Raw genomic sequence first — 24424 nt, forward strand, 5'->3', positions numbered from 1 at the left:
ATTATACTCTCATTCATCTCTGCTTTTAATGGCATCAGCCTCCACTGGGTTCCTTCTCATAGGAAAAAGGGAGGATTTGAGGTATTTTTGAGAGGACGTGGCTTCTGCCTTCTTAGTGCCCCTCTCAGCAGAGGTTGGGCTGGTGAGGTTTTTAAAACTCATTTCAGATCCCTGGCAAGGAGGAAAGGAGCCCTTGTTCCCTACTGCTTGATCACTCATTCAAGTACAGCTACAGGACATTTGCCAGCAAATTTACCTCTATTTCTACTTTTCTTTAACTGCTACCTCTCATCAGCTGGAGTGGTGGTTCATTATCAAGCTATATTACAGAAATGTTAGGATAAAGCATGCCATCCTGGTTGCATGCTATTTAAAAGCTTAAAGTGATCAACAGAGGGCAACCAGGAATGTCTGTTGAAATACATTGTGTGGTAAACATCCTAGTGAAATCAGTGCAGTTGTTTCTCCCTCTGATAAGGACATTCCTACTCTATTGTAGGTCACAGTAAATATTAAGCAAAAACCACAGAGGTTAGGATGAAGCAAGTTGCTTTTCAGCCAGCTGACTGTTTTCAAGGTAAAAAAAAAAAAAAAAAATTTAAATCCCCTTTCCTTTAAAGTTTAACATATTGGGCTGCTCATGTTCCCCTCAGCCTCACTGCAAAACTTTAGAGGGAGGTTTTTCCTCCTCAATCAAACTCATTTTTCTGTCCCTGACCATGGTACAATTATGCACGGAGATCTTGTAGCAGTTGATCCCTGTTAAACAGCCACCAATTACCAAAAATTCTTGCAGCATTCCTTTCCAGCACAAAGCACGTAATGCTGATTCATGTCAGCATTTTCCCATAAATTTTTATGTAGCAGTTTTCCTGCCCCTGCGCTGTGCAGCTGTTCTGTATGGATGAAGGATGGAGGGAGTGTCCAGAGCAGGTGAGCACTGAGGGCAGCACATTTGAGGTAGAGCTGCACCTTGGATGGCTGGGAACAGGGACACAGTGATGGCCAAGGGGTCTGTTCATACAGCAAAAATGAAATGTATGAAAGTGGCCATGAGAAGTTATCCAAGAAGTAATTGTCTAACTCTCTGCTGCAATAAAGAAGAATTCAGTTATTTCCAGCTACCCAGCAATGATGAGGCTCAGCTCACCAGCTGGTCAAGCAAATTTGGTTTATAGTCACTGAGAAGAGTCAGGCACATCCAAAGGATGATCTGCTCCATCCTGAGGTACAGGTCAGAAGCAGATTTGTTCTCTGCAGTTGCCTGTCTCTCACCATTTAAGGCAGAGGCATGAGATTACTTAAGACTAGACCCCAGATTTTATCATGCTGAAAACTGCCTGATCTGCCTTGTCATTCTTGACTCAAGCTGGCCCCTTCACAGACATGTCCTGCAGGTTAACAAACCCACAGACATTCATCCCCTTCCCAGGGAAACCATGGACCACTAGTGTGATTTTTATGTGAAAGAGATTACATAGAGTATCCAATAGGGAACCATAACCATTTGGCACCTCTTTCTGATGACTCTGGGCCTGTGCTCCTATCCTCAACAGCTTTGGGTTTCTATTTTTGATAAAAGAGACAAGAACAGGTGAGAAGTGCTCCAAGAGACTTATATATTGTAGTATTAATAACAGAGAATAAGAGAAATGTCCCTAGGACTAAATCAAATTATGGAAGAATTCATAAGGGTGCAATAGCAAAGTGTGACTGCTGTTAGAGAGCTTCTCTTTGGATGAGCTTCTGGCAGTGGACAGGCTGTTTCTGAGTGGCTCTCCTCACTTTGTTCCTTCAGTATCACCCCCTCAGGTTTTCTGAGAATCATAGTGTGGTCAGGGTTGGAAAGCACCTTTGAAGGTCACCTGGTCCAACCACCTGCAATGAGCAGGAACATCTTCGACTAGATCAGGTTGCTCAGCCATGTCCAACCTGGACATGAGTATTTCCAGGGATGGGGCATCCACCATTTCTTTGGACAAGTTGTTGCGGGGTTTCACCGCCCTCAAGGGACATCTCTGTCAAGGCAAGGGAAGGACAGAGGGAAGGAGAAAAGTCTCTAACTTCACCTTCTTCCTTCTCTTGCACATCCCTCTGGGATGAAAATATGAGATAAGCCCTCTCCCTCCTAGACCAGCTCTACTCCACTTCCTTCCTAGACTGTATTTCACATTTACATCCTTTCCAACCCTCCTTCATTCTTTGTTCTATCTTCCAGCTCTTCGTTGTTCAACTGACCCCTTCACTCACAAGGTCAGATTCCCATTTGGTCCATCTCAGATCCCGTCCCAGTTCCTCTTGGAAAAGAGGAACAGATTAACTGCCCGCCAGAGCTTTGTCCCCAGCTGTCCTGAACAGCACCCGTGCACCGAAGGACACAGTGATGTCCTTGAAGCTGATGAGCAATACCCACGTGGGCTGTGATCACTCACCTCCCTCGGTGGGAAGGGTGCTGGAAGACAGCGGCAGCCACAGAAAACACAAAGGGAACTGAAGCACTGGGAGATCATTTTGTGGCACAGCTTCTCTCTCTGCCTTCCATCAGGAGCAGGACACAGGCCCCGCAATGAAACAGCTTTGGCATAGACAGTTCGGGGAGGTGAGCTGATGTCTGCACCCCAGCCACATGAGATGGTTGCAGGGGTGAAGGGCACAGCTTGCTTTGGATGCCCAGCAACCTGGGGATGCTGGAGTGGCTCTCTCAGAAGGAAGATGGGTGGCTCAGCAAAGTTTGTTGTAGGTGACACAAGTTCACCTGCCACAGGAGATCCATGTCAGCAGGACCTCTGAAGTCGTAGGTTACCCTGGGTGTGAAAATCTACCAGGTCAGGCATTAAAACACAACCATCTTGTTTTCAACTGGAACAGAACCTATCCAACCTGGGACAACATCTAAGTCTCTGCCAGTTGCTAAGCCATGAAAAATGCTCAGGTACAATTAAAAAAAGGAAAAGGTGCTTGTCTCTGTGGTCTTGTTCACAGCTACTGTTCATCCCAAAAGATTTTGTTTGTGCCAAGGAGAAACACAGGAATGAATCACTGACAGCAATGCCTCAAGGGAATTGCACAAAACACCAATATTTGGATATATACAGTTAAACACTCTCACTGATATATGCAGGAATGTGTTTGAAGAATGCATTTACCATCTCTCATATTTGGCAGTCTCTGTGAATCTATACCATGAATACTTTTAATCAATGAATGCTCCATATTAATTCTGATTTCCTCCACAGCTCAAGCACAATATTAAAAATGTTCAAAGGAAAGGAAGAAAATTGCAAAGAGCATTAAAAATATAAGAAATGTTTTTTCAGTCAGACCAGTGGTCCACCCAGCCAAATTTTCAGTCCCTGTCCATTTCTAAACCACGATGCACCAAGACAGTGTCTTCCACAACACAGATGGAAGATGCCTTTGGGACTTTCAGAATATTGTTGATTTCCCAGATCTTCAACAAAAAAGAAATGAAATGAGCTGCTTGGAAGAAGAAGGAATGGAACTGTTCAATTTTTTAAATAGAATAATCCTTCTCCTAAATGCAGTGATTTAAATTATATTAGCAACAAAAAGTATGCAAAGTAATGAATTAAAGCTATCTTGTACCCCAGTGAAATCCAAGACAGTTTTGTTATCTCAAGAGGGTCCTGACTTTCTCCAAATTGAGTAAACAGGACAACATTTGACCAACATTCTTTCTATCTCTTGAGAATATTTAATCTTAAGATTTCTTGAGATCCATGGAGATATAGGTTAAACAAGATTCTAATTACTAAATTTAAAAAGACAGCAGAATGCACCAAAAGTATAGAAAACCCTCTTTCTTGTCTGCTTTTTGTATCAGAAAAGCAGAAGACATAAAACTGCCTTGCAAAATTTCATCACATACTCCATAAGCCCAAGCTGAAGAGCTTTGGGTGAGTGAGAATGGGATCCAATGACTATCCCTGCCAGGAGATTCTAAAGAGAGGACACAGGTTTTCACTGATATATTTGTCGGTTCTCTTGCTTTGTGAGCATCCCACTGTGTGACTCTTCTAATTGCTTTCCCTACACCACTTGAAGTCCAATACACAGAAGAAATAGGAAGAAAACCTACCAGAAAGCAAAAGGGATTGGATTTGCCTGGTTTTATTACTTCATTTAAAGGAAATATTAAAAAAACAAACCGCAGAGACTAAAAAGTGAGCAGTAAAGCAGATCCACAGGAATCATTTAAGCTCTTACAATCTGAAGTTTCAATAATGACACAGAAAAGGGTGGGTTTTTTCTTTTAAAATTATGTTCTATGTTGGTAAATATCTCTTTAATTTTATCTGTCTCTGCTCATTCTATTTTCTCCAGGGACCAGCAGCCAAAGTACTGAAACACTGCAAAAATGTTCTATCAAAGGCAGGAAGAAAAGAAGTAACTGAGAATCAGACAGAGCCAAGTATGATGTGGCAAGATTTTGGGACTAGAGTGGTTCTGAGGTTAATTTACAGCTAAACTGGATTAGCTAAACCCAGACTTTGAATACAAGATGCTGCTGTGCTCTTATCCAAGTCCTAGCAGGGACTTCTACTCTCACAATGCTCAGTAAGATATGACAAGGCACTGCACAAAGCAGATACAGTTGAGGACACTTAACACTCATAGTTGAAAATTCTTCTTTTCTAAGAGATAATTAATCAGTTTCCCCTCTTTTTTATTATTCTGAAATTTGGCATTGTGAAGCAATTTCTCTGCCGTGAAGCATCCCTCCCTTCTCTCCAGCACACACTGGTTTTTAATGAGTTTGGCCATTTGTTAGATGGAGAGAGCCAAAAAAATGTCTAGTTTCAGACATTTTCCTTTTTTATTCTTTTTTCTTTTTTTTCATGGTGCTGGACAAGAATCTAGGAAGGGGAAGTGAGAAGGAGGCATTTAAGTAGGCCTGTGTTTATGCATTAAAATCTAACTAAAGCTGGGGTTCTGCTGACTCCCGCCCAGGGTACTTTTGAATTCAGTACATTCAAAGAGATTTTTGACACCCACGCATGAACATCAGCAGGTAGCTTTTATATTTGTAAATTCTGTCTCAAGATCACCTTGTAATGTGTGCCCTTTATGGTAAAATCCTGTGTTCTTAGTAGCCCATAGTGATGAAGATGTTGTCATGTGCGATCCTCTGACAGGTCTTTAATTCTTATTCCACTTATTCCACAGTAAAGCCCATGGCATCATCTGGAATTGTTCAAACACATGCAGATGTGGTGTTTGGGGACATGGTTTAGTGCTGGGCTTGCCAGCACTGGGTTAATTGTTGGACTCAGTGATCTTTCCAACATAGATGATTCTATGATTCTCCTCTTTGGGCTTCCCATTGCCTCTCCTCACTGCAGAGCTCTTACACCGCAAGTTCACTGACACTGTCAGGGCTGGATTTCTGTGTTTCCTCAGTCATACTCTGTGGGAGAGGGTGTCTTGCAGGGCAAGAGGGTATCTTTGCAAGGTCAGCACAGGGCACATTGCAAAGATAAACAAGTGTTAAACAACAGCATGAGACAACCAGGAAATTTTGCACCATCCCAAACCCTTCACCTAGAGATTGCAGGGGCTGCCACTGAACAAGCTCTGCATGCCTGGAAAATTATCTCGATGCAGCCTCTGTGCTGTGGAGGACTGGGAGGACACAAACGAAGTCCAGCAGATGCTGACGTCTCGGTTCAGACCACAATCACTGGTCCCCAGTGAGGTTCTGGCAGGGCCCAGGACCGCAGTGTGCAAGGTGCTGTGGAAACACACAGCTGGAGAAGCTGCCCATCCTCCACAAATCTTCCCATTCTGGTGCTGGACTTTCTTTATTTGCTGTATTTCACAGTGTGAACTGGTGATGCTGCCAAAGGAGAGGTCCCTTCCCTCTTTGTCCTAAGCTTGCATCTCCTGCCTGCCAAGCTTGTGAGCAGCTGCTTATGTGGTAAAATCCAGGTTTATACAAACTGAACAGGAGGGGAAAAAAAAAAAAAGAAAAACCAAGTATTTAATCCCCTCATCCCCTCCTTGCTGCCATCTGGCAGAAGGTTTCTTTAACATCTCTGCTCAGACCCCCCAGTCTGGTGGAGATATCAGCTGTGCCACACCTGAACAGCTCCATCCTCAAGGTGGCTGTATTTCACAGCTGAGTATTTGTCCTCACTCTGGGTACACAATCCCTATTATTTTCAAGGAGAGTTTCTGATTTGGATGTGCCTCTTCAGCCAGAACAAAGCTCAAAACATGAGAAGTCAAAATTTAGGCTCTGAGGTCCTGAGTCAGGCTGCCTAACCAAAGCGTCAGCTTGGAAATGTCAGGACTACTGTGAAAATGTCAGGACTACTGCACTGCCTGCTCCAGGAAAAGAGAACAGGGCACCCATGGAGGGCAACTTTGATCTTAAATGGATTGAACCTCATTCTTAGGGATTTTAGCCCTCATAAATCCTGTGATGCCCCAAAGCCTAGTTTAGGCACCTTCATAAAATGCTTGAAGTTAGGCTATATGTGTTCCTAGATGTATATGTTAATGTAGTGCTGCTGTTAAGAATGAGCTCAAGATACAAAGTAAGATGAATATTTAATTACTGTGTATAAGCACTTCTGGAGAAATGCAGAATATACTCTGTAAATAATAATAGTATTAACAACCATCTTTTCAACTTGTTTCAGATGTTTCTCTGCAATGCATTAAAGCTTTTCTTCCCAAATATACATTTTACAATTACTTTAATGCAATAGATGTTAAAAAACAAAAAAGGCTTTTCAAAATCACCTGCTGTGCAGAGTGATTTTTCAATTTTATATTAGCATAGTCTGTTTGGAAAGGTTTTGGTTCTGGCAGAACAGGAAGGATTGGACTTTTAATTTTAAAACAAAAATGCTGCAGATGGTGGGACCTTGTGGTATCTAGCCACCTTTGGATTTCAAGCAAATATTTAGGGAAAAAATTCTGATAGAGTAAGCCAAAGAATAATCAGATGGTAAAGCACTTCCAGATGATAGAATTCCAGCATTTGTCTTCTGAGTACTCTGCAAAATCTCTGTCTCCCTGCTGCAATAAACTGCCAATATCTGGCAATCTGTTTTGGAAGAGGATGGCATTTAATTCCAGTTCCTTCAGTGGGAGCTAATTCCTTATTCAGATTAATGTATTTTAGTTCTTTTGAAACTGTCTAATAATAATTTCCAAAAAGAGATTTTCAAAGTCCTGTCAGAGACTTAGAGTGAGAAAAAGTTGCAGTGGACTTGAGAAGGACCCTAGATTTTCACCATGGTTATTCTGGGAGGTTTTTTCTCATGTCAGTGCAAACACAGATTATTCCCTAGGATTTTTGGAAGTGCTTCACCTGACATGAGCCTTTTCTCTAAAGATCTCTAGATTTAGCATATCCTCATGCTTGCAGACATTTCATGGAACTTTCTTTTTTGGGTGATTTGAAATAAACATATAGTGGCATTCAGCTCACCTAATTTTAACCATCTGAAAGGTTAATGCATAATATGAATATTATTTATCTGGTCCATGATGTTTTTGAATGGTGAGTTTATCCTGTCCTAATTCAAACGTTTAGAAAAACTAAAATGAATTACTCCTGGAGGTTCACCCTTCTATCCTCTTATGCACATTGGGCCCACTTTAGATTAGATGCTGAATAGAAAAGGGCTCAAATCAGAGGAAACAGATGTGTTCCTATCATGACCCTCTGCATGAGCACCCACAGACTGCTCCATCACGGACCCTCAGTGGCAGGGTCACAGCCTGATTTTGAAAACAAGACCAGGTCCCATCCACTGCAGCAAAGGTCCTGATGTTGTGGACAAAAAGAGGAGAAGAAACGGCCTGACTCCACAATTCTTTTCAAAAACATCACCAGCCATTTCCTAGACACTTGGTCTGCAACCATGCTGAAGTTGGACAAGAAACAGTAGGAATGATCCAGCTGAATATTTCATAACTATCCTGTTCAACTAAGTTTTAGGACTATCTGCTAATTCTTCCCTGGCACAACCAGAATACAATTAAGAAATGACAAAATTCAAGAGGGACAAAACAGAGCCAATTTCTGACATTAGGGGTATGAGGATTTTCAAATTTGAAGTGCTGGGGACCAATCAAACAATGCACAACATGGCAAAAGGACTTTTAGAAATCATCCAAATCCAAATCAAATCACCCATCAAAAATCCACAGTCAGCACAAAACTCCAGAAGAGGACTTGTTTCATTCTAGAAAGAGAACAAAAGGACCAAAGAAAAGAAACATTCCGTCAAGGCTTCCCTGATAATTTAACACATCCTCTGCAGCCTCCAAAGCACTGTTCAAGCCCTACACAGGGAACTGTGTGTATCCTGCTGAGCTTGATCTGCAAGAAGGTGAAGGAGGAAGGAGAACATCGAGTACTGAAGTGTCTGTATTTGCAAAGCAGTATCAGAATCAGAAGTAAAAGTGCCTTTTCTCTGGGGGCTGCAAAACTCCAACTTCAATCAACTTTGTGTTTGACCTTGGTCATGTCATTTCAGTGCTGCACCTTCACTTTGAGATCTGCAGAACTCAGCTAACAGGAATCAGTTCCAAGAGAGGACCCTACTTTGCCCTTTGGACACCAGAATGCAAACAAAGCTCTTCAGAAAATGATATTATTTTCTGCTCAGCTTTCCAACTGCTCTGGATCTGTCTGTGTAAATTCTGTGACTCAGCTGCTGCTGACATGTCCTCCTTGCTTAATATTATCTGTGAACTTCACTCCTGTGCAATTCAATTCCGTTTCCCGATAATTAATAGAGATGTTAGATGAGACCAGACCTAACACAAATTCTCCAGATACCCTGCAAGATACCTTCCGTAAACTTGTTACATTATCATTTATCATGATTCCTCATTTACAATCTTTCAGCCAGTTTCCAACCCACATGACTGATTTCCCACCCAAGCCAATCTGAATTAATTTCCCTATTAAGGTTTCCTCATAATCCTGCACAGGCCAGGGAATGGGTTAGACTGACCTTATAAAACTTTTATGTCTTTGACCTCTTGATGTTACACAGAAGAGGGTCATAAAACTGCAACAGCTCTTTGGATTTCTCCAGCAGCACCACAGCTCTCCCTTATGATAGGAAAAATCAATGTAAAGGAGAAATCACAGCAGAATATGAATTCTTGAAGGCATAGCCCTACACCAAAACCACCATCCCACACCCCAGACTGCTCCTTTACAAACAAACAACATCTGAAATGTTGTCCCTTGTGTCCAGTGTATCCTTATTGAAGAGGCTGTGGGAAAAGCCAATTCAAATGGTTTAGGTGTGAATCTGAGTTTTTTGAGCTTCATCCTGGGCAATTCCCTATCCTGGTTACCTTTTTCTAGCTGCTCTAAAGGAAATGAAAGCACATCCCATTCTGCCTTATTTTTCTTTGTTATTTTTGCTACTTCAAAATGTAATTGAGTTCTCCACAACAAAAGTATGAGAATAGTTCCTAAAGGAGCTTTGTTCAGATCTGTTAAGTAGTGAGAAATGACTTGTTTTAACTTGCCTTTTAAGGTGAATATTGTGATGAAAAGACCATGGATCTTATGCAATTACAGCATTTGGCACTTATATAAGACAAATTTCCCTTCATGGACATCCTCTTTCTCCCCCTTCCAATATTTGATATTTGAGGCAAGAAGATGGTAAAAGTTGTAATGATACAAGCTTTACTCTTCTAGGAGTTAAAAAAAAAAAAAAAAAAGGAAAAAAAAAGCCACCCTTTTCTTTAAAATTGAATTCCCCAAATCAAAACATCAAATGCTTTATGAGATCAGGGGAGCTCTTAAGCTTGTCAAGGTTGTGAAATTTATTTTAGGGTATATACCCAAAACCTAATGCTTGTGCTAATCTCAAAGCCTGGGGAAAGAAAGGAGTGGAGAGACATTTGTAAATCTTCAGAAATGTTCACATTTCTCTGCTGGTGTCCCAAATTTCTATGCAATTTACAATGAAAAATCTGTTGTGCACCAACTGGCTGACCAGTGTTTTCTACATGCAGTTGGGAAATCAGTTATGGGCAGGAAAATTAAGGTTAGTTAACAAAGAAACACCACTGTTAGAATATTTACTGACAGACATTCCAGCCACTCCTGAAGAGAAGTGGGTTTGTCATCTGGATGCAAAAGTCTACATGGTGAAATCTCTCAGGGAATTTTTTATGCTTAACTGTGAATAAAACCTTACTCAAGGAGTCAAGAGCATGAACAAACTGAACTGTGGATTGTAGGGGAAATATGCTCATGAATATTTCCATGTTGCATCTACTCAGCACTGTGTTAATGTACTTAGTTAATGTATTAAAATCTGCACTAAGAAATCATCCTGGAAAATGTTTAGGAAAAAGGTGATTTATATTTAAGTTACAGATTCTGACAAAGAGATGGAATTGCATCATGAAATACTGCTAACATCTTTCTTCTTAATGAACTGCACCATTTTTCACAAACTAAACTGGCTTGGAAATGGAAGCCAGGATCACTTGTCCCATCAATACAGTGCCTTGGTCTCCAGTGTAAAACTGCATTAACAAGAGCCAGAGCACTCTCCTGGGGGGTAAATTTGTGTGCAGGGGGACTGGGCTGTGTCCTCAGCCAGTTGGGTGACTTTATTTTGCTGCGATTTTCCTTCCCTAAAGTTTGAACATGGGAAAACACTTCCTCTTAAAGTGACTTTGTTTTTTTCCTCCTTTATTTTCTAATCTAAGGTATAACACGTGAGAAAAATATTTTTGGAATAATTTTGAAAGAGTACCTAGAAACAACTTTAATACAAAAAAATATTGGAACATTTTGTTAGGGGCATGTCAAAATGAAACTGTGGGAATCCCTTTCCATCCTCCAAAATGAAATCAGGGGCAGTGTGGACATTGTTTCAAAAATGCTTTTGGTTTCAAGAGTACTGTAACTTCAGATGGAAAAAGATTCAGCTGAAGATTTTTGGGCCAGCCAGGTCATGCATGCTTTAGTCCAGGTAATGCAGCATTTAGAACAGAAGCAGCAAAACCCTCCATGGTCAACTCTGAATTGTAGCACCCTTTAAGAAGCTGTTGACACATGCAAAAATGCAGTATGCATGTGGTAAGAATAACACCTGCCCATCAGACTGACAACACTCATGTAATGCTGGGGGAAACAATTACAGGAGTTGTAAGGAAAGCAAGACCCTGTCTTATATGAGGGCAGATTTTCTGTCTTGTTTCAGTGCCAGACTTGGGCATGAGGTTTGGATGCCCCCTGAACAGGCCCTGTAGGTGATCTTTTTCTTTACATATTGTGAGAGGCTACATGTCTGCTGTTTGGGCTTCCCTGTGGAAGAATTTAATGGGGCCTCTCAGGCCTCCTACCATTAGCACAAGGCAATGACTGTGGCAGACTGGAGACATCTTTAATCCCCCTTCATACCCTTGCTTACACTGCACTGCACTAAGAGTCTCAGTGGTGTGTGTTGCCTTCAAAGGTGTGGGGCAGAAAGGCAGGACTCCCCTTTACCTTCTCAGATGCCCTCAGCACAGACAAGCAGGCTTTAGGGCTTGTGAAATTTGTAAAGAAGAATTTTTCCGCAAACCAAATATTTGCCATCATATGTACTCAGGAAACATTACACACATGTGGTGCCAACTCGTTTTTTTAGCTGTAGACCTTTATCAGACCAAAACTTTCTGCAAATTAGCCAGCTAGTGACATGCCAGTCTCTCAACCCATGATCACCCAGCAGTTCACTGGCCGTGATGCCAGTTTGCTGGCAAGAGTGGACTGGAGGAAGGTGTGTTTGGTGGCAAAGCATGAAACCGGGGAGAAAAGCTGATCTGGCCAGCTCACAGCTGTGAGTGCTGTCTGGTGTCTCGCAGAGTATCACAGGGCATGCAGAAATGCTGTTGTGTAGGAGTTGCCTACCAATGTATGAGTGGTGCTACGGAGAAGAAAAGACTTCAGCAAAATTTCATACCAGAGCTGCCACCAAAAAAATGATTGCCAGTTTGCCCTTGAGCTGATTCCACAGTAAATCTTTTTAGCTGGAAATCTTCCTGCCGCCACCAGCTCACCCTTGCTAGTGTCATCAAAGATCTTCAGTACCTCACCTTAAGCTCCTGCTCCCAAGTGGCCTGACCAGTGTAAAAGTGAGGCTAATTCTCACCCAGCGAGTCCAGGGCTAGGGCAATGACATGTGCCACTGCATGTGATCGTCTCTGCAATGCTCAGGAGCTCGGTCACTGCTCTCTCCCTTTGTAGGATGCTTCACAGCCTCACTTCCAAGAACTTCCTTTCCTGCCTATTTACATGAGCACCTTGCACCTTGGTAGGTAGGAAAACAGAGAACAAGACAAATACAGTGAGAAAAAGAGGTATAAAAGACTTTATAGCTTGCTCCTTTGGCCTCTCATTGTCCTCCCTTCTCCTTTCCATCACACACAGCATCAGCTTTCCTACATTGTTGAAGACTTTCATTTGTATTTAAAGCTGTTTTACTGCTCAAGTCCCAGCCACGTCTCACTGTTTGCAGTGTGAAGGGGCAGTGGATGTGGGGCCTGCATAAATTAAAAGCCTTCAGTACAAATGCGAGATCACGGTTTCCCCAACTCAATTCACTTCTCCTGGAAAACCAGTCAGCAGGTATTTTGATTGTGACTTCTGTAAAAACCACTGCACAGAGTGCATAGAGGTCTTTTATCTCAATGTCTGAAGAGGTTTAATACGGGTTTTGCTCTTAGATTATTATTTTCCAAATGCCTAGCCCAGCCTTATCTACCTCATTGTTTGCCAACTAGAATATGTATATAAATGCATACCCACACATGCATAAAGGATGCTAAATAATTTAAGAACTTCTTTTTGGCCGTATTTATCAATCTAATTTTGTGCTTACAAAGTTCCTCTCACTTTTACCATGGAACGTATTTGAGAATCTCCTCTCCTCTCCTCTCCTCTCCTCTCCTCTCCTCTCCTCTCCGAATATGTCACATCTTCTAATCCATTTTATTCCCTTGCCTTGCTAGCATGGTGGTATCTGAATTTGTTTTAATTCTTGTTACAGATACCAAGAATATCCATTTGTTGTAAATCTGAAGAGAGAAGTTCAGAGCCCTCCAACAGCTCCCACAGCCAGTAGAGTAAGGGGCTACAAAGACATTTTGGGATAACACAGAGATGGCTGTTATAAGAAGATACCATGTCAGTGTAGAAACATTGGCAAGCATTAACCAAATATTTAGTAAAGGAAATAAATGGGTTTTTATGTCCACAGAGGACTATCTTTTTTATGAAGAAAGTAAAGTTCTACTGGACTTTCTCCCTTTGGCAAGCAGATGACATCCATCCCAGATCCACAGGGATGAGCCATTGTTACTAGCAGAAGGGATTTGTAATTGCATCTTGCTCTTCTCTCCTCCTAAACAACCTTCCAATTGCTTCTTTATTATTATTCACATCAAGGCCTGGCATTGCACAAAAGGCCGTGTCCCCCTGCAAGTGCTGACAAAACTAAAAAGTGGAATAGCTGGGAGGGAAAGGCAGGAAGCAGACGACCAAGGTCATCCAAAAGGTCAATGGAGAATATTTTCTTTGCAGTCTTCTATATGGCCACTGCTCTCGACTGCTGGATGCGAAAGAATGAGCCCCACACCCAAGGAACTTTCTGTCTACACCCCTGGTCAGCTGAAGGTGGAATTTCCCTCAGAGACTGACAAGGAAAGTTAAGTTCCAAACAGAAGAACGGCAGTGAAAAGACCACCCAAACACTCGTTCTTGCTTTGATAGGTCTCTGCTGCCTTTCTGCTGTTTGTTTATGTTGGAATAGCTTATCATGGTACAGGTTAACCTAGTTTCATGTCCCTGGTGCAGCCAGGACTCATAGTCTGGCCTTGCTTTTACAAAGCAGAATTATCTTAACACTTGGTCTATCGAAGCCAAGGAAGAGACCTTTTCTAATGTACTAAGCAAAGGAAGGAGTGGAGAATTCTCCTAAAAACGCAAGGAAAAGCTTAACTTCTTGCCCACACTGAGCAGACAGGCTGCCTGATCACATGCTCAAGAACTGATATCTGCAGAGACATCTCCCAGCAAAGGCACAGCTCCACTAGCCCATCCAAGTGAGGAGGGTCAGGAGCCCTCCCCAGTGCTGCTGAACAGTACGGAAACACAGCTGGAAGAGTAAAAGGGTCTTTTTTCCCCCCAAATTAGTTTCCCAATCTGTGAGCCAGAAGATGCTACTAGCCTTCAAACATTTTCCACTTGCTTTCATGTTACTGAGCAGCTATTCCGAGCTCAGCCTGCCCCATCCTGTCTTCATCTGAGAGGCTGAGATGAAAACTATCTGCAGCCTCCAGCCTCCCTCATCTGATCTTCTCCCTGCACGTTTCATTATTTTGCTTTGACTTGGTAGCTTTTTCCAGCCACAGAGCACAAGATTCTGAGCCACATGCTTGGATTGGGACGGGAGGTATCACAAATGGGTGCAGAGCCACACTGCCTCTAAGGAAGCATCTGCTCATTGGAGTTAGGGCAATCTTACACTCTAACTGATTTTACTGAAGGAATAATCAGGGTGTTTTATTATTGGTGCATAGATGCCTACGCTGATGTAGGTGGGCTCTGGTTTCATGTCTTCCCCGTCCCATGGAGATGGCCTGTGCCTCAGGGACATCTAAGGAGGGATTAATCTTAGAGCAGCCAGAAAGACTCTGCAAATGTGAATGGAGAAAGACTCATTTAAAAATGCAGCTGTTAATGTGAGAAAAATTGAGAATCTGGCCAGTAGCAAAACTGCAATTAGCGGTTTCAAGATGTTAAGTGAATGCAAGTAATGCTTCAGCTTAAGCGAGAGCAGATTCAATATCCAGCTGATGTGTTTATCACAAATGTGGTAATAGAGATTTCTGGTTTATTGGCTGCTATTTCACCTAGTGTTCATAAATGACTGATACTTAATTAATTGAAGGCAGTATTACAGAAACCAATCTGCTGACAAAGGTCCCTTTAAACCAGCAGTTGACATATTTATTTTGATCTCAGACAGGCAAGTTCTCAGTTATTATCTTTCTCAGACACACTAGCAAATAAACATGAAAAGAAATAAAGAAACAGTAAAGATGAAATGCCTGAAATAATGTTTTTATGCTTTTTTTTCCCCTTCCAGATAAGGACTCTGTTCATAAATAATTTTCAGTATTTTTGTTTGCAGTTTTTTTGGTTTTTTCTGGAACAGGACAGCAAATTTTCTGAGGTTATAGGCAAATCAGGGTCAAAAAGCAATCTCTTCCCTCATATTTCATGGTACATGAGAAATAATCCTCATGTAATCAATAATTCTGTTTATACCAACAAATAAATGGTACCTCAGACCACATTTTGAGGGCGCTATGTGCTCACTTCTAAGAACACTGTGCACCATTATCGGCAGGATGGAGTAGATTTACCAACCCGGAGTGGCTCGCTCCCATGCTGTCTCCCAAGTCATGCCCAGTCACTGTTCTGGAAGTCTCAACTAACAGAAACAATGTTGATATATGCCAAAACTTGAGATTTAACAGTTTGATGACTGATGGTGAGTGCTCAGTGTAGGTTTGCCCAGTCTATGCAAGTTAGGGCACAGTCCAGACCCCAAGCACAGGAACATCATTTTTATGTCCTGAAATGAGGAAAGCATGGGCAGTGTTTCTCCAGGAAGTATCTCAAAAGTCTTCATCAAGGCTTCATGCACCCAGCTTTGTTTTCCTGCTCTGCCATAGTCTATCTGCATGACCTTGGGCAAGTCACTCTCTGGCTGGGCTGCAGACTGCAGTGAACAGGCTACTGTGTCCCCAAAGCAATGGGAGCTGGTGTTTTCCTATAGCCTGGTTCACCTGCACTAGCCTTCAACGACCCCTGAGTTGCCAGAGTGGGCTTTAAACCCATCTCAGGCATTGGAAACCAGCCTTCAGTCTCTGCTCTGAATGTGAGTGCTGTGTCTCTGCTCCTTCTCTGGTGAGTGGAGACACCAACTTCCTGACTTACAGAGGGATAGTGAAAGTAGAAGTATTTAGGGCTATAAGTTCTTCCAACACTATAGCAAGTAACAGTTAAACAATTATCCTTCACATCCAGATTTCCTCAGGAAAAGTCAAGCACCTTCATCAGATTTTGCAGCCCAGTAACAGCTGCTTCAAAGCCAGAGCAGTTTGCTGAAACCTGCTTGAGTGTTTCCCACAAAGTTCCCATGGGAAACCTGCCAAGAACTTCAGCCAGCCTCACCTGAGATGTTTGAACCTATTCGGCCTCCATCAGGAGATGAGAAGAGAGACAAAGTGAAAGCTACTCACAAGGTTGAGGGAAATAAAAAATTAGAAGAAATTTTTGCAGCTCCCAGATGGAGCAGGAGTGGAACAGCTCAACACTGTCATTGTGGTTCCCAGACCAGCACAGTTCGACACTTGACCCATGGCAGCTGCAAACTAAACACATCTGGGGCACCTTCATGGTTTGTAAATTCCCATATGGTTCTTAGAATAATTTTGCTCAGTCTGAGGCCATTATCAAAAGAACAAATCAGAGCAAAACCTATCAGTATTAACAAAGCAAATGTGACCTTTGGAAAAATGAGGTAACCTAGAAATCCTGGTGGGTCTTAAGGGTGCAAGAAAGTTTAGCTGAGAAGAATTCCAAGGGCATGGACCAGTGAATGTGGTGAACACTGGCCCACACTGAATAAGGGCAGGCAGATTTGGCCCTCTTATTTGCAGTACCATGAGGTTTAGCCACAACTTTTCCTTAGTGTCACAACTCAAGTACAAAGAAATAAAAAAACCCACAGATACAGCCACAGGGGTTGTTTCCCTTCTCTGAACATACAGAAGTTTATCTACCCAAGTGGGTGCAGCATCTGAGATGTTTCTGGTTAAACACGAGACACCTCAAAACAAGAAATACAGGCCTGAGTTTCTACAGCCTTTGCTCAGAGCTGCAAAGAGAGGAAGGCCAGTAAACAGTGTGGGAGCTGGGATTAAATCAAAATTTTACCCATAATTGTAGGAGATCATGAGATGTTGCCTACAACTTTCTAACTGTTGGTAGATGGGACAACAGAAATGACAGTGATGAACTAGTGAACTAATTTATACAAAACAGTAATTTAATCCCAGCAGCTGGAGTCAAAGAGACCTGAGAAGGTGAGTCTCTGCAGATACACTGTTGCTGAAGACCAGCCCAGGTTCAGGACTGACCACAGCTCCATAATAGAGCCCTTACCACATAAGAAGAAGGAAAATAGTGCAAGGTGTGTTTCTCTTTTTCAATAAAGGCAGGAACTCTCCCTATCCACAGAAATGGGTTGTAATTGCTGGCTTTTCTCTGAAGTGCAGTCACAGACTTCGGCAGCTTTACCTTCTTTCACTGGGAAGGAGGCAGAAAGCTGCCTGCTCTGTCCAGCTTTAAACTGAGATACTTAAGGGCATTTATTCCCTCACCCAGAAGATGATACACAACAGCTCCTTGGGGGATTGAAGGTGCTGGGCTGGTGTTTGGCAGTGGTCAGAGTTAGACTTCTGTGTTATGGGAAAACATTTCTCTCAGTGTGAATTATCTGGAAATCCAATAAGTAACTAACCCAGACCACATTATCTTTTCCTTTGCTTTTCTCTTTACAAAAACAGGAGCTGTAGGCAATCTTCTAATTAAAAAAACACATTGCAAGTGACCGCATCCTAGTTTTGACAAGCTCAGTTAGGGTTTCCCTACAGAAGAAAATTAATCTGGATTGAGAGAATAGGGTGACTATTTCTGAATAAAGCTGGTTTATAACACTGTTAGTCCAGATTATCAGTGTTCTCCACTGAACTACCTTAATCTTAATTTTAAAAATAAGCAAAATGTAGAGGATACAGTTTAATTCTGCAATAGCGGAATTGCCTTTGCAGCAAACTAGAAGATAAATCTTGTTCAGGGATATTTAATCCACAGTAACTTCTTTTTCTGAGCACTCTTTGCACTCAGGACTTTCCAGCAGTGGCAAGGACACCTTTTCATTTCCACACACTCAACTCAGGCAGCCACAACTCTGTACAAAGAAATTACTGTAACATCTACAGCCACGGGACCAAATCGAAGCTGTTCCACCTGGCACTTTTACTGAAGAAAAAAGAGCAATAAAATCAATCTATGTCTCTGCTTCAGATTTCAGAACAGGGATGACTTCATGGGATTTTTTTTCTCGTAAATATATAGTAAGAAACGAATTAAACTTCGGGATCTTAGCACTGGTACTTGCAAGAGCAACCCCCTTATGCCCAAGGAACTCTTTGAAAAAGGGGCAGTGGCAACCCCAGAGATCTCTGGTTTACAAGAAGGAGCATATCCTCTTCCCTATGACCTGAGTCATGAGTAAATAGTGTACTAGGGAGTTTGTTACACTCTGTTAAATAAATCTTGCCTCTGGTGCAATGCCCAGGGGAGCAGGCAGATATATGGTAATCCACAGAAACTTCTTTCATGAGCCACCTGCAAACTTTGTGCCTTATTTACTCACAGCAGGCTAATCCTGGTGAGCGGAATTGCTCCAGATGGGAGGGAAAGCAGATGGGTGCTTGTGTGCCAGGGAAATAGTCCTGAGATAATTTGTGCCAAATTGTTTATTCTTTCAATTGGGGGACTGAAACTTCTTTCACCTTTTACCTTGTTTCAACTTTGCTGGAAGCCTCTAGCTGGTGGGATCTATCCCAAAACTCCATCCCATCCATCAGTGACAGAGTTAATAATTTTCACACTGAGAGAAAAAAAAAACCAACCCACTTCCCTTCACCTTCTTTGCATGCACGTAAAGAAGGCAGGACACCTGAAATTGCTTCTGGCCCAAACCTCCTGCTGCTCCTACAGCACTGGCAGGGGCAGGGAGACACAGGACCTCACTGTGCCTTTGAGGAAAGATTTTTCTGGCCACATTAAAGACAAATTATTCCACCACAGCAGGGAGGCTGGAAAAGGTGATTGTGCAAACCAGCTCTCAACCCCCCACCGACCTCCTGTCCCTTTTCCCGCAGGTATTGAACCTTCAAGGCATTGCAAGGTCTCCCGTCGCTCAGGCTCTTCTCCGCTCCCTTCTTGTCCTGCTCCAGCAGCGTCCAGTCCCCCACCCTCCCTCCTTGCCCAGAACAAAAGCAAGGCACCGGATTCAGCTGCTTCACGAGGAAAGCCCAGATCACACACATTTCGATAGAGAGAGATAGATATGAATATATTTCTCTTTGCTGTTTAGGACAAGAAATGAAGTGCTGCCTCTTTAATTGGCAAAAGCATGCAGTAAGAGCATACCTTTAATTTAGTGTTGGGATAGCTCACTTGCACCCTGGCTGTTGTCTTATTGGAGAGGGCAGCCTGCCTCAGATCCTCTAGCACTGAAATAATATCATCCAGCACGCATTTCTTATCCTGATTTCTCAACACACACAGATGGGAAAAAGTATAATTATAGCCTTTGTAGTTCACCTTCATTTCCAGCACGGCTCGGTGGATCTGCAGGATCACATCAGCCTGATGCAAAATATTGCCTCCGGGTTTGGAGAGGAGAATCACCCTGCCATACCTCCCCGGGGTGTGCAAGTCCGAATACAGCTGGCTTTTGGATTGATCGAGGGAGAAAAGGCTGCTGGCTAAGCTCCTCTCGATCTTGGCCAGGCTGTGGCTGGGGGCTACCAGGCTCTCCAGGTCAGTGTCAGGCTGGAAGCGGTTGAGCAGGCTGAAGCCGAAGATGATGGTCAGGACTGCGGGCACAGTGAGGAAAAACACCGGATGCCTGCTCACGAATAAGCCCAGCTTGTAGAAAAACGACTGGAGCCCTCTGTGTATCACCTGCCGCAGCATCCTCCACCAGATCCAGCCTGCAGATGCTCCTGGCCGTCTTAGAAAGCACATGTGACATGTGTAGCTCCTTACCCCTTCCTGTCAGTTTCCCTTTCTCTCTCCCTCTCTCTCTACTACTCCTTTAAAAGACTGCAGCAAGTTGCAGCAAGACAGCCAAATATTGATCAATGGGGTGTGTGTGTGCGTGCGGGTGTGTGTGTGTGTGCCGGAGATGGAAGGGACCGGGCAGGGGAGGGAGGGGGGGGGGGGGGGCCGGGCTTTTTTTTCCCTCTTTCTCTCTTTTTTTTTTTTCCCCCCGCTCTCCTCCCTCCCCCCAAGCCAGGCAGCATCGCCGCTCCCCTTCCCCTCCCTCCCCTCCCGCCCGGTGCCCCCCTTTCTCCGGCGAGGCTCGGGCGTTGCACCGGGAGCGCTGCCGGCTCCGCAGTGCCCGCTCCGCTCCGCGCCGCGCGTAGCCCCGCGCCCGGCCCCGCTGCTCCGGGAGGTGCGGGCAGCGCTGCCACTTTCCCCCCTCCGCCCCTTCGCACACACACACGCACGGAATTCGCCGGGGCCGGAGGATGATGCTGCATTTTAACGTCCCCCGACCCCTCCGTGCCCCTCCCTCGCTCTCCCTCCCCATCCCCGCCGGTTGCCGGAGGAGGGAGAGCTCGGCCCGGAGACTTGGCGATCCGCTTTCCCACAGCAGCAGCAGCAGGCACCGCGCTCCACTCTCGTCCCCCGGCTGCAGCAACCCCACGCCGTACTCCTCTCTCCATGCCCCGGTTCCGCGGCTGCTGCATCTCCTCGCCGCGCTTCGCTCTCATCCCCCTGTCCCACCGCATCCCCCCCGTGGAGCTCCGCTCTCATCCCGCTGTCCCACTGCATCCCCCCCGCCGCGCTCCGCTCTCACTCCCCGGTCCCACCGCATCCTCCCCGCACTCGGCTCTGCCCCATCCGCGCTGTGGTTCTCGGGGGGTAGGGGGACACGCGACACACGGCACACACCGCTCCAGGCAAAACTCCCAGCCCAAATTTCTCCTTTCCCCATGTGCTGCCCGGGGTCGCCCCGGCGGAGCTGCCCCGTGCTCCTATGAGGAGGAGGGTGACCCTGGGAAATGCTGGACACAAGGGCAGGAAGGGGAGAGGAGCTGCTCCTTTCTGCTGCCCCACACCCTGACACATGTCCCTTGGCCAGCTGCTCTCTCAGCAGTGACCCAGGGGAGGTAGGACACATCTCTTGACACCCTCCAGCTGAAAAAGAGATTTTCCAAGCAAAGACACCACCAGACCATTACATAAGAGGAGGAAGATTCTGCAGCTCCTTCGGACCAAAGGAGAGCAGCAGAGAAATGCATTTGCAGCAGGCAAGCTGCCCACCAACTCTCCAGACAGCAAGGTCTGCTCCTCTGGGAGCCTAAGCCAGGACTGCCCGGGACAGCAGGTCCAGCCCCAGCAGAGCTGACAGGAAAGGCAGGAGGAAAGGCAGGCTGGCTTTATACTTTTAATTCTAAATCCCAGAAATGTAATTAAAAAGCAAAACCCAAAAATGCAGATCTCTGCTTGGTGTCTCCCCTTTCACCAAATTTCTGTTATGTTTTAGCAAGTTTTGTCAAGCAGAAATTATTTATTATGGTATGGGACCAAGGACACTGCAAAGTCTGAGAGAACAAAGCTCTTCCATAATAAACCCCTACAGAAACAGGAGGGTAAATGGAAACTGGGGAGCCCAAAAATGTCAGTTATCAGCCGCTGTCGGATTCAGTACTACACAAACAGCAGGCTGCACTCAGCTTGAAGTGTTTATCAGTGTTCTGGAGAAGAAACAGCATATTCAGCAGTCCCTTTCATGCTGACATGCCTTCTACACATGCTTCTTCTGCTACTAATGGTTGGACTTGATGATCTTTGAGGTCTTTTCCAACCTTAATCATCCTCTGACTCTATGATTCTGTGTGGATGAACAGGACTGGAGGAGAAGGAGCCCATCTGTGACGGATTAGGAGGGCCTACATTAGGGCGCAGAGACAGGGATTCAGATTGGGAGCCTGAACTCCTTCAGAAGTGTGGAAACAACTGCCTTAATAAAACTGGCTTAGTTTTTAGGTATTTGATTGGGTGCTGCAAGCACATAATGGCTTTCAAAATCAGACTTTTTTTATTTAGTGGCCTAGATATTGTTGATCTTCAAATGCGGACTGGAGTTCTTACAGGCAACATGAAGGAGAGGTCTAAGGTGGGAAGTTCTGTAGAAAAAACCCTGTCAGCCATCTATTTGCTCATCATAAGATACTGCCTTCCTCAATAACCCCAGGAAATGCTAATCTCCGTTGGTACATATTACAGCTCTTTGTCTATTTTATGATGTAGTTATGCCAATGGTTGAGTGCTCCCAGTGAATAAAGTCTAAATGCAAAGGCTTTATCGAACCTTTGTACTTACACACAGAAGTGAGACCTTCAGTGGGAGCCCAGAGCCTGATTCCTAATTTCTACACGTTCAGGCTTCTAACAGCCCTTGACAGAGTATGTGACCATGTCTAAGCTTGGGGTGGCAGAGATACCTGAGCACTATGGGCCTGGAGCCTTTGGATCCTTGGCACTTACTGCTCCTGTGACTGAGTTGGAGTTGGGAGCTGGCCTAACAGGGAGAAACCTGGAATCACTTCTCTTGGTTGCTGTGGCCTTGCCCAGTGGGTCCTTCGCAGAGCTGATAATTGCTCGGGAGCTTGGCCAGATCACAAAATGATAGAATGGTTTGGGTTCTAAAGGACATTAAAGAACATCTTGTTCCAACTCCCTGCCATGGGCAGGGACACCTTCCTCTAGGCCAGATTGCTCAAAGTCCCATCCAACACAGCCTTGAACACTTCCAGGGATGGGGCAGCCACAACTCTGAACAACTTGTTCCAATGACTCACCACCACCACAGTAAAGAATTTCTTCCTAATATCTAATCTAAATCTACAGGTTTTTGACCTTAAAACCATTCTCCATTGACCTGTTAGGTCACAGACAGTAATTGAGATGATTCATTACAGCTGGTGACCACAGGAGCAGTTCAGGAACACAGCACAAGTTGACTGGACTACCTTGGGATAGGCAGGTCCCTCTAGTGCCTGAATAAGATACAGCAAAGGATGATTTTTTTCTGCAGCTTCTTGAGGTCTTGGACAGCACCAGGACAAGAACTGCCAGGATGCTGCAGTGGAGAATTCCAACACAGCATGGCTGAAATGAAGACCGTATAAAGAGGGGGCAAATAAAGTTGTGCAGCAAAAGGTGTGGCTGAGTACATGGTGCTCCCTTCCTGAGCAGGAGGATAAAGAATAGTGCCAAAGGGCACTGCCATTTGGTCTTGCCTGTCCCTGGGAGTACATGGTAACAATGTGTAATCCAGCACTAAGGCCAGTAAAACTGGCTTAATTTTTAGATACTTGAATGGGTGCTGCAAGCACATCGTGCCTTTCAAATCCAGGCTGTTTTTGTGTAGTGGCCTAGATACTGCTGATCTGAAGGCGCCTGCAAGTGTTACCCCACAGGTAACGTAGATGATAAAGTGAGCAGTGCATTATATTGGTCATCCCAAATGGCAAAATCCATGGAGGATCTAAAAAGTCAGCTTGAAGTACGTCTCAGAAACAAGCAGGGCATCAGCACCTTTTCTGAGAACGGTGCTGGGATATGCTGATATTTATATCCTCCCTGGTGTTATCCAATGAATCCTCTTTAAAGTGGAATAACAGACATGTCAGGGATGTTAGCTGGGGGAACTGAGTGATGGTTCACAGACTCTGGAGCTCAGAGAAATAGCAAACCACAGACAGAAACTAAAAACACTCTGGAATATTTGAGACGATTCAGCTTGGAAAAGTGCAGATCTGTCTGAGGAAAATAATTGAAGCTGCCTATTCCCAGAAAGGAGACAATTTTGGAAACAATTGATTCAGCACAAAGAAAATAACGGGATTACAGCCCAGGGCAAAGTAGACATGGTTTTGGAAAAGGCTTTGGAAAAGAGCAGAAAGTCAAAGCAAATCAAATTTACTTGCAGGTAACCTAAAGCAAGGAGGATGGGAATGGTCCATCTGATTCTCTGATGAGGCTGCACTGGTGGACTGTGTTCAGCTCAAAGGGCTACTGAGTCAAAATAGTGTAAATAAGAATTGTCAACAGGCTTGAGGGGGTGGCATAGGTGTACTGAAAACAGGTATGCTGGGTGTCCAGGAGCCAGATTGCCATATGGAGATTCAAAAACAAGTAAAGGCACAAACAGTCCTATTGACATAGTGATTTTAAGTTGTTATGGTTTAATAGCTGGGAGGATATAGTAAAAATTAATGGTATAAAGAGACATTAAATAGTGAAAAAATAATGCAGGGGGATAATTCAGAGTAGTGACAGAGGCTGCGTACATACGAACAAAACAAACTTCAGACCAACAAGCAGTTCATGTTCACACACTTTTATGATTTTCTACCTCAAACTGGAAGAAAAACTCTAATGTGCTATAGAGTTTAGTTTTAGAAATGTGGATCATAAGAAAAAATCCCTTAGGAATTCTCATTTCAGTTCTGGATTTCATTGAACAGCAGGACCA

General features: G+C 44.0%; 1 protein-coding gene across 2 annotated transcripts in view; it reads right to left on the bottom strand.

The window, feature by feature from the left end:
* Window positions 1-20091, bottom strand: part of PTCHD4 (patched domain containing 4) — a 92316-nt gene extending 72225 nt beyond the window's left edge. The window contains exon 1 of one of the 2 annotated variants that reach the window (XM_042032902.1): window positions 19475-20091. In XM_042032902.1, the coding sequence (XP_041888836.1) occupies window positions 19475-19900 (426 nt within the window). In that variant the 5' untranslated portion in view covers window positions 19901-20091. Of the gene's footprint in view, window positions 1-19300 lie in introns of both variants that reach the window. The other variant, XM_042032900.1, reaches the window with a different exon arrangement.
* Between the last annotated feature and the right edge of the window lie 4333 nt (window positions 20092-24424).

Source organism: Corvus kubaryi, unplaced genomic scaffold, assembly GCF_017639235.1.
Source record: "Corvus kubaryi isolate FWS band 111438036 unplaced genomic scaffold, C.kubaryi_AGA036_p1.0 37354, whole genome shotgun sequence".
In the NCBI taxonomy this organism is placed as follows: domain Eukaryota; kingdom Metazoa; phylum Chordata; class Aves; order Passeriformes; family Corvidae; genus Corvus; species Corvus kubaryi.